At 40.5% G+C, this 8,521-nt stretch overlaps 1 protein-coding gene across 1 annotated transcript in view; it reads left to right on the top strand.

Annotated features, from left to right (window-relative positions):
- LOC117948064 (ATP-dependent 6-phosphofructokinase, muscle type-like) overlaps window positions 1-8,003 on the top strand; it is a 9,902-nt gene extending 1,899 nt beyond the window's left edge. Inside the window, exons 3-21 of the mRNA XM_034877513.1 lie at window positions 655-874; window positions 1,479-1,644; window positions 2,281-2,325; window positions 2,512-2,620; window positions 2,739-2,834; window positions 3,699-3,791; window positions 3,862-3,987; window positions 4,115-4,179; window positions 4,463-4,526; window positions 4,664-4,810; window positions 5,171-5,241; window positions 5,339-5,426; window positions 5,550-5,702; window positions 5,787-5,951; window positions 6,036-6,097; window positions 6,961-7,072; window positions 7,178-7,277; window positions 7,609-7,714; window positions 7,794-8,003. Coding sequence (XP_034733404.1) covers window positions 655-874; window positions 1,479-1,644; window positions 2,281-2,325; window positions 2,512-2,620; window positions 2,739-2,834; window positions 3,699-3,791; window positions 3,862-3,987; window positions 4,115-4,179; window positions 4,463-4,526; window positions 4,664-4,810; window positions 5,171-5,241; window positions 5,339-5,426; window positions 5,550-5,702; window positions 5,787-5,951; window positions 6,036-6,097; window positions 6,961-7,072; window positions 7,178-7,277; window positions 7,609-7,714; window positions 7,794-7,935 — 2,130 coding nt within the window. The 3' untranslated portion in view covers window positions 7,936-8,003. The remainder of the gene's footprint in view (window positions 1-654; window positions 875-1,478; window positions 1,645-2,280; window positions 2,326-2,511; window positions 2,621-2,738; window positions 2,835-3,698; window positions 3,792-3,861; window positions 3,988-4,114; window positions 4,180-4,462; window positions 4,527-4,663; window positions 4,811-5,170; window positions 5,242-5,338; window positions 5,427-5,549; window positions 5,703-5,786; window positions 5,952-6,035; window positions 6,098-6,960; window positions 7,073-7,177; window positions 7,278-7,608; window positions 7,715-7,793) is intronic.
- The last annotated feature ends 518 nt before the right edge of the window (window positions 8,004-8,521 follow it).

Here is an 8,521-nt window from a genome sequence, read left to right as displayed (position 1 = left end):
ACCTTTTATCTGAACTTAGTAGACCTTCAGATCCACAGAACTGATGGTGTAATTTTCACTGCACAAAACTTAATTAACCTCCACTGTATCCGGGTGGCAGCAGCAGGCAAATGTATCTAAAACCTGATGAAAGCAAACCTTTCGACTTGAAATGACTAGAGGTAAGAGATGAGGTGTCATTTCAGTGAACTGACTCTGGAACTTTAACACACCTACTCAACTTCAAGAATCAAGAGATTCCTCCTCATGAGCGCTGATGATGCATGTGATTTTTGAGTGATAATAACTGCTGCCTTCCCTGTCGCTGAAAAATATCTTTTCTCCTAATAAAGAGACCTGGAAAGGAGAGCGGGAATGACATGCTAAGATTTATTAAGTAGGGGAAAGTGAGCAATGGAGTGAGAACGCGCCATGGTACATTTCAAGGATATCACTTCAAAGCATGATGCAGTCTCACTTGATGTGACTTCAAGGCATCTTAATGATTCCGATTCCACAATGTTATAAATCCACCCTGATGCATATCTCTCCACACAGAGATTCAAATTCATGGGATATTGGATAACTGTTGTGGAAAATTTCGTGGGGTTAAATGTCAACAGTCATTGCATCATTACATTCTTTTTCCTTCAAAGCCAGAAAATGTTTGCGTAGTATCAATATCTTGTCCTCTTCACGTGTCAGGGAGGTACGGTCATCGGCAGCGCTCGCAGCAAGGACTTCCGCACCAGAGAGGGTCGTATGAAGGGAGCGTGCAACCTGGTGAAGCTGGGCATCACCAACCTGTGTGTGATCGGAGGCGACGGCAGTCTGACCGGAGCCAACCAGTTCAGGACTGAGTGGAGCGGGTTGCTGGAGGACCTTGTCAAAGCTGGTAGAGAAACAAAATACATGTGCCTTCACAACAAAAGGTTTCCCTCCCTTTCAGACTCAATATCCCAACAATTATTGGATGCATTTAAGATTACATTTGGAACAATCCTCTGAGGATGAATCCTAATTCTGTAGCGCCACCATGAGGTTTTGCATTTTTGGCTTTTGGAAAAATATCTTGTATTGTACCGTACAGACATTTCCCTCAGGTCAGCATTTAATTTTCTCCAATATTTTGTTAAAGACCAAGTACCTGTAAAACTAATATTACTAAATCAGCCTCGGCTGTAATTTTTGTTTTGTGCAATAAGAAAATGGTTATTGCAAACATTACACCTGCTAAATATTATGTGAGCATGTTACCTTGGCCATGTGTTCTATTGCTTTACAACACTGAATCACTGTCAATTTATTTATTTTTTGTTTTGGAAGGTATTTAAACAAATCTATAAGTCATACGTACAAGGAAACAATTATTTTCCAAAATAGAAAATTCAGTCATGATATAGTTTGATCCATGAACCAGGGAGACCAGTGAATAAAGGAAGAAATACTTTTTACAAGCAGTTTTTCATTTAATCCACGTTGTCTCTGATTTTATGCAGGTAAGATTACAGCAGCAGAAGCTAAGAAATCTTCCCACCTGAACATCGTGGGCATGGTGGGTTCCATCGACAATGACTTCTGTGGCACCGACATGACCATTGGCACTGACTCTGCCCTGCACCGCATCATGGAGGTGGTGGATGCCATCACCACAACCGCGCAGAGGTCAGACATCACTGTAACAGCTTCCTCCATGCACACAGTAATGGATGAGATTTACTTAAGCTTTACTGTGTAACTTTTTGATATTAGTGAACATCCTTTACATTCAAGCCATTGCCAAATGAGTTGCTACTAGGCTAATTAAAGCTATCGGCTCCACAAAGTATTTCTCAGTATGTTCAGAAGATTGTGTCGTCCGGTGACTTTACTGCACAGGAGCTCAAGTGAAGATAATTATCTCTACTGAAAAGACATCCTCTGTGTCCTCCTTGGCTACAAGCAACTGCGTGGGTGGGGGGGGGGGCGGCTTGTATCATGTGGATGCGCCAACAGTTTTGTTGTCATTACTTAGAATTCTTCATGGGGGTGACATAAACTACACTCTACAGCTTTAATATTCAACAAGGATTAAATTAGATTATAGCTGTTTTATCGAACTGGAGACAAGTAAGTATGAAGCGTCATCATTTTGATCCAAAGTAATACAACACTGCATCAGGCCAAGTAAATACCTGCCACTTTGAGTATATGAAGAAGTGTAAATTTGTATTGTTTTATTGAATTCTAAAATTTCTTTAGAATTCCTTATTTAAAAAAAAAAAAAAATTTATATGTACAATCCTCTCTGTTTATCCACAGCCACCAGAGGACATTTATCCTGGAAGTGATGGGAAGACACTGTGGGTCAGTACCTTTTATTTTCTTCTCTTTTTGTTGTTGTTGTATGTGTCTTGAACAAATGACATCATTGGTGTATTTCTAAATCTACTGAAGTCTGCCTACTGATATTTAGTACAACAAAAATCAAATATTTGTCACTGTTTGCTTTTATGCGTGTGCGTGCGTGTGTCTGCCCGTGTCCGGCTGCAGGTACCTGGCCTTGGTGACGGCTCTGGCCTGCGGTGCAGATTGGGTGTTCATTCCAGAGATGCCACCAGATGATGATTGGGAGAACCACCTGTGTAGGAGGCTGACTGACGTATGTGTGCCTTTTTTATTGCAGATGGAGATGCCTGCTAACCTGCTCTACAACATAAATCATTCAGAATGTACAAGTATCTTTTTAGTTCCTCCTAATTATTTTTGTTTGTTTTTAGCAAAGGAGCAGAGGTTGTCGTCTGAATGTGATCATTGTGGCTGAAGGTGCGATGTCCAGAGATGGCAAACCGATTACTTCTGACCAGATCAAGAAGGCAAGCCCATACTTCTAATGTCATTGTAAAATATTTGAGTGTAAAAGTGGACTCAGACCTTAAATTTGACAGCCAAATTAAAGCTGTGGTAAAGTCTAGCTTTTTCCAGTTAAGGCAGCTAGAAAAAATCAAACCAGTCCTCCAGAGACAACACTTTGAGATAGTAATCCACGCCTTTCTGACCACTCGGCTGGATTACTGTAATGCACTTTATATGGGGGCTAGTGGGTCCTCCATTGCTCGTCTTCAACTGGTACAAAACAAGTATAAGCATGTTTCACCTTTTTTAGCTTCACTCCCCTGGCTGCCCGTCCGTTTTAGGATTCATTTTCAAATCTTTTATTTGCTTTTAAAGCCTTGAATGGCCTTGCCCCACCTTAGCTCACTGAGCTGCTGCACCTCTACACCCCCAGCCAATCTCTCAGGTCAGCTGACCAGCTGCTCCTGACGATGCCTAAAGCTTGGCTTAAGCTCTGGGGGGGACCGTGCGTTTGCCGTTGCAGGTCCGAAACTTTGGAATGGGCTGCCTCTGCACATTAGACAGGCCTGCTCTCTGTCTCATTTAAAACCCACATTTTTTCTTTGGCTTTTAACACCATATAGAGTGATGATCTTATGTGTATACCTTTACCATATGCCGGCAGTGCATTTTATTGTATTTATTTTATTATGATATATAATTTATTTTTTTATTTTTACTTTGTTATCTATTTATTTATTCTGTATTATCTTTTTGTGCAGCACTTTGGTAAACCTTGTGTTTGTTTAAATCGCGCTATATAAATAAAGTGGATTTGAAAAAGTATTATTCCAAGTTGCACAGACAACATGCCACACTGACAGTTGAATTTTAATTGTCTCCAGCTGGTGACTGACAGGCTCGGCTTTGATACTCGCACCACTATTCTTGGACACGTACAGAGAGGAGGAACACCGTCTGCCTTTGACAGAATCCTCGTAAGTGTCTCATTAAACGCCAAATATAAAGAACTGTGTACACCTGATGATGTGTGTGTCTGTGGTCCAGGGAAGCAGGATGGGTGTGGAGGCAGTGATGGCGCTAATGGAGGCTACTCCAGACACTCCTGCCTGTGTGGTCAGCCTGTCTGGGAACCTGGCAGTCAGGTTGCCACTGATGGAGTGTGTGCAAGTGGTACGTTAAAATATGAAGTTACAGTAGTTTCTCTGGGTGATTTTCTTCCTGTTTTGGAGGATATGCACTGATATTTAGGGATTTCTTCATCTTTCTTTCTCTCACACTCTGTTGCTCACCACCACAGACCAAAGATGTGACTGCCGCCATGGCTGAGGGAAGATTTGATGATGCCATTAAGCTCAGAGGAAAGTAAGTATATTTTCCTATTTATTGTAAAGGAGTGTAACCCTAATAAACAAATCACTTGATCCATCATTTTAAAATGTAATTATTAATTGATATTTGGAAGACAGAAAAAGGAAACTAAATATTCCCTGGAATATTTTTTTCTTGTTGGTTCTATTTATTAATCAACTATAATTAGATACTGTCTATAAGTTTTGTTGGCACCATTCATATATTTAAGAAATCCGTGAAAGTGCATTTCACTGATCTACTGTTCCAACACTCAACCACATTTGCTGACATGCAGGAGTTTTGAAAATAACTGGAACACATACAAGCTGCTGGCTCACATCAACCCTCCAGATGTTAAGGTAAGGATGGTCCACCGTTATTAATGTTATTCTTCATAAAAACTCAAATTCATGATTAGAATGGTTACACCAACATCCTTTTCTCCATTAACCAACTCTTCAATCATCTCCTTCTCACTTTCTCTCTTACTGACAAGAGCAACATCAACGTGGCCATCATGAACATCGGTGCTCCCTGCGCTGGCATGAACGCTGCAGTCCGTTCAGCAGTCAGAATGGGAATCATTCAAGGCCATACCATGTTTGCAGTCCATGACGGCTTTGACGGTCTGGCTCACGGACAGGTAAGTGTGCATTTCCGTCTTTGCTCCCAACCTCCTTTATTTATGGTTTGAATTTTCCAGTTAAGTAAAACACATGCAAATGTATTCATAGAATTACAAAATTATTTATCAATTAAAAACTAAGTAAATTAAACAAGCAAGGTCCTCGTTCCTTGATGGAAAGCCTTTACTGAGTGCAAAACAACCTTTCTACTTATAACAGTGTGTTTTCTATTTTAGTTTTCTTAACTTTTTTTCTTTATAAATTGGGGGGGAAAAGCAGTCCCTGAATAACCAATCCTACAAGACGACTTATAAATTGTGTGTGTATTTTATATTTGTTATATAAAATATTCAGTTAGTAATTCTTCCTCACTGCAGATTGAACCTATCAACTGGACTTCAGTGTCTGGCTGGACTGGAAAAGGAGGCTCAATGTTGGGCACCAAAAGGTAACACATAAGTTTTTACTCTTTATTTTTAATGGTACAGTGTTTGTAACAACACTACAACACTTTTCACTGTGTGATCTGTCTCTGTTTGCCAAAGAACTCTGCCAGGTAAAATGTTGGAGGAAATCAGCCAGAATATTGCCAAGTTCAACATCCACGCTTTGGTGATCATTGGTGGATTTGAGGTAAAAATACTTGTTGGCAATTCTTCTCCTTCAATACCAGATGTTATGTCAGTGTTGACTGGTGTTCCCCCCGTTACCATAGAAGCTCTGAAACAAATGAATCTTCATCTTTTCCCGCTGCAGGCCTATGTGGGAGGCCTAGAGCTGGTTCAGGCCAGAGAGAAATATGAAGAGATGTGCATTCCCATGGTGGTTATCCCCGCCACCGTCTCCAACAACGTCCCCGGCTCTGACTTCAGCATCGGCGCTGACACCGCCCTCAACACCATCACTTCTGTCAGTGCCTCAACAGTAGACATCCGCATATATGTGCAAAAAGGAATTTACTGAATTAATTTCTCCTATGTTTCTTTTCTGCAGACCTGTGACAGAATCAAGCAGTCAGCAGCAGGGACTAAGCGCCGTGTGTTCATTGTTGAGACTATGGGTGGGTACTGTGGCTACTTGGCTACCATGGCTGGTCTGGCTGCTGGGGCTGACGCGGCATACATATTTGAGGAAAGATTTGGCATTAAAGACCTGGAGGTGAGTTTATGACCTGTATGTCCAGTTTTCAGTTCATTGCGCCTTAAACAGGGATGTGTTCTGATTGTGATATGTGGACTATAGATGAACGTAGAGCATCTTGTGGAGAAGATGAAAACAACCGTGAAGAGAGGTTTGATTCTCAGGTAGGTTTGAACCAGGTGTGCATTAGGAATGAAATGAGGTAAGCTATTAAATGTTAACACAAGATACAACTCTTTATGAATGATCTCCCTCCAGTCTGAGTTTTTCCCATCATACTATGACATTAACAGTGTTTATAGGTGTAAATCATAAAATTAATGATGGCTGACTTTCATTTAGCTGCTTTAAGTTTCATGGTCCTGGTATTGTACATGCTGGCCCACTGTCATGACTCACTGGGACACTTGAATAGAATGGATCCATTCTTAAAGGAGAATTCTGGTCAATTTAAACACATAGCACTGTTTGAAAATTTAGAATGCTGTCATTAGCAAGAAAAACGATTGGGTCTGCCTACATCATGTTATCCCCCTGCTGGAGTTTCCAACAGGCAATTAACAGGGCAATTTTTTAACGTGTTTTTAGCTGCTTTTAGAATATTGGATCTTATAGTATAAGTTAGACAATTGACTAGTGTGGACTTCACCGGAAAACAGGAAATAAACGGAGGTATGGATTAACAACTTTTATGCCTGTCTGTCGCATCTACAACAGTCAGATTTACTGTTTCCTCGGAAGGTATCACTGTACGTGGGTAGGCACTTGTAGAGACATTTTGAACATGTTTAGAGGCTAAAACACGTTCAAAACTTGCCCTATTTAAGCCTGTTGGGTGCCAAGTCTTGCGGGGGGTGGTAACACGGTGTAGGCAACACAGATCTGTGCTTTTCCTGCTATGACATGTCAAAATGTCTGTAAAAAGGCTCAGTACTCTCACTCTGGAAGCATGTAAGTCAACTATTAGTCCATATCCCTCTAGATAACAGTACTGTATACTAATCTGTTCCTTTACATTGTATAATAGGAATGAGAACTCTAATGCCAACTACACCACTGACTTCATCTTCAACCTGTATTCAGAGGAGGGTAAAGGCACCTTCGACTGTCGTAAGAATGTCCTCGGACACATGCAGCAGGTCTGTTCATGCAGTGAAGCATCACATCCATACACAAAAGATTTGGTTCTTGTTTTTGCTATGTACAAAGTGGTTGATGAGACACATGCCCTTTACTGACTACAGGGTGGCACTCCAACACCCTTTGACAGAACCTTTGGCACCAAGATGGGTGCCAAGTCCGTTCGGTGGCTGTCTGAGAAACTCAAGGAGTGTTATAGGCATGGTACGTGGGCCTACAATCTGATTCTTCTGCTGTACATTTTGAGAACATATAATACCAGCAGGTAGTGGTGAAATGTACAATTACTGAAAATATAATTTTGAGGTACTACTTGTACCTACTTGAGCTTTTTCAATTTTCTTATTGGTTGGTTCATTTTATTATTGCTTGTAATAGAGTATTTCCACAGTATGGTATTGCTACTATTACTTAAAGGATCTGAATGCTTCCTCCGCCACTGGCAACACAAATACATAATACTCTGTTTCTTAGTGGTTGAAATGATCAATTCATGGCATGTTAAAATAACTGTTTCACTTCCTGTGACCTTTAGGTCGAATCTTTGCCAACACACCAGACTCTGCTTGTGTGCTGGGCATGAGGAAGAGGGCGCTCACCTTCCAGCCTCTTTCTGATCTGAAGGGAGACACAGATTTTGAGTAAGATGCATGTTTTATATACTGTGTAACTTACGGTACTACTAGTAACGTGTTTAATGTTACCTCCTGTCAACTGCAGGCACCGCATCCCTAAGACACAGTGGTGGCTGAAGATCAGGCCCATTATGAAGATCCTGGCCAAATACGACATCAAACTAGACACATCCGAGCATGCCGACATGGAGCATGTGATCAAGAAGAATAGTTCTTTTGGGAAATAGACTTAGTCTCTTTCTGTTACATTTTGCAAAGTATTTTTCTTTTCCCATTACCTTTCCACATGCCTCAGTAAAAGAGCTGCTGTTTTATGCTTTTTCATCATTGAAGTCCAGGTAATAGGCTCAATGTGCAGCAATGTTCAGTAGCTTTCCCAACTCTCAAAACCTTCAGCGAATCACATATCTAAAAACCAATTGTTTGTATGATAAATGGAGCAGAATGTGAATTGTCCTGAGGAATTGAAGATTAAAATAAAAATGGTATTAATTAACATAAAATATTACGTACATGTGCATTAAAAACACTTAGAGACTACTCACAAAGAAAGGCTTTGAACATGCTGCAACGTTTAGGACATACAAACAAATGTTTGTGCAAAACTGCAAGACAAGATACAGTAAGCATAAGTGTTATACTTCAAGATCTTATCCAAAGATGTTTTAAAACGTTTAAAAATGCATGTCTTTAAAATACCTCATTTAAAAAAAGAGCTCTCAACAGTGCCTGCAGGTTAAGAGATGTTTTAGTAGAAGAGTCAGAGCAATTTCCCTTAGTTGATGGTGTGTTTAATTAAGAGCCTTTACAATC

Source organism: Etheostoma cragini, chromosome 7 (genome assembly GCF_013103735.1).
Source record: "Etheostoma cragini isolate CJK2018 chromosome 7, CSU_Ecrag_1.0, whole genome shotgun sequence".
NCBI classification, from domain to species: Eukaryota; Metazoa; Chordata; class Actinopteri; order Perciformes; family Percidae; genus Etheostoma; species Etheostoma cragini.
This window is presented reverse-complemented; position numbering and strand designations above follow the sequence as displayed.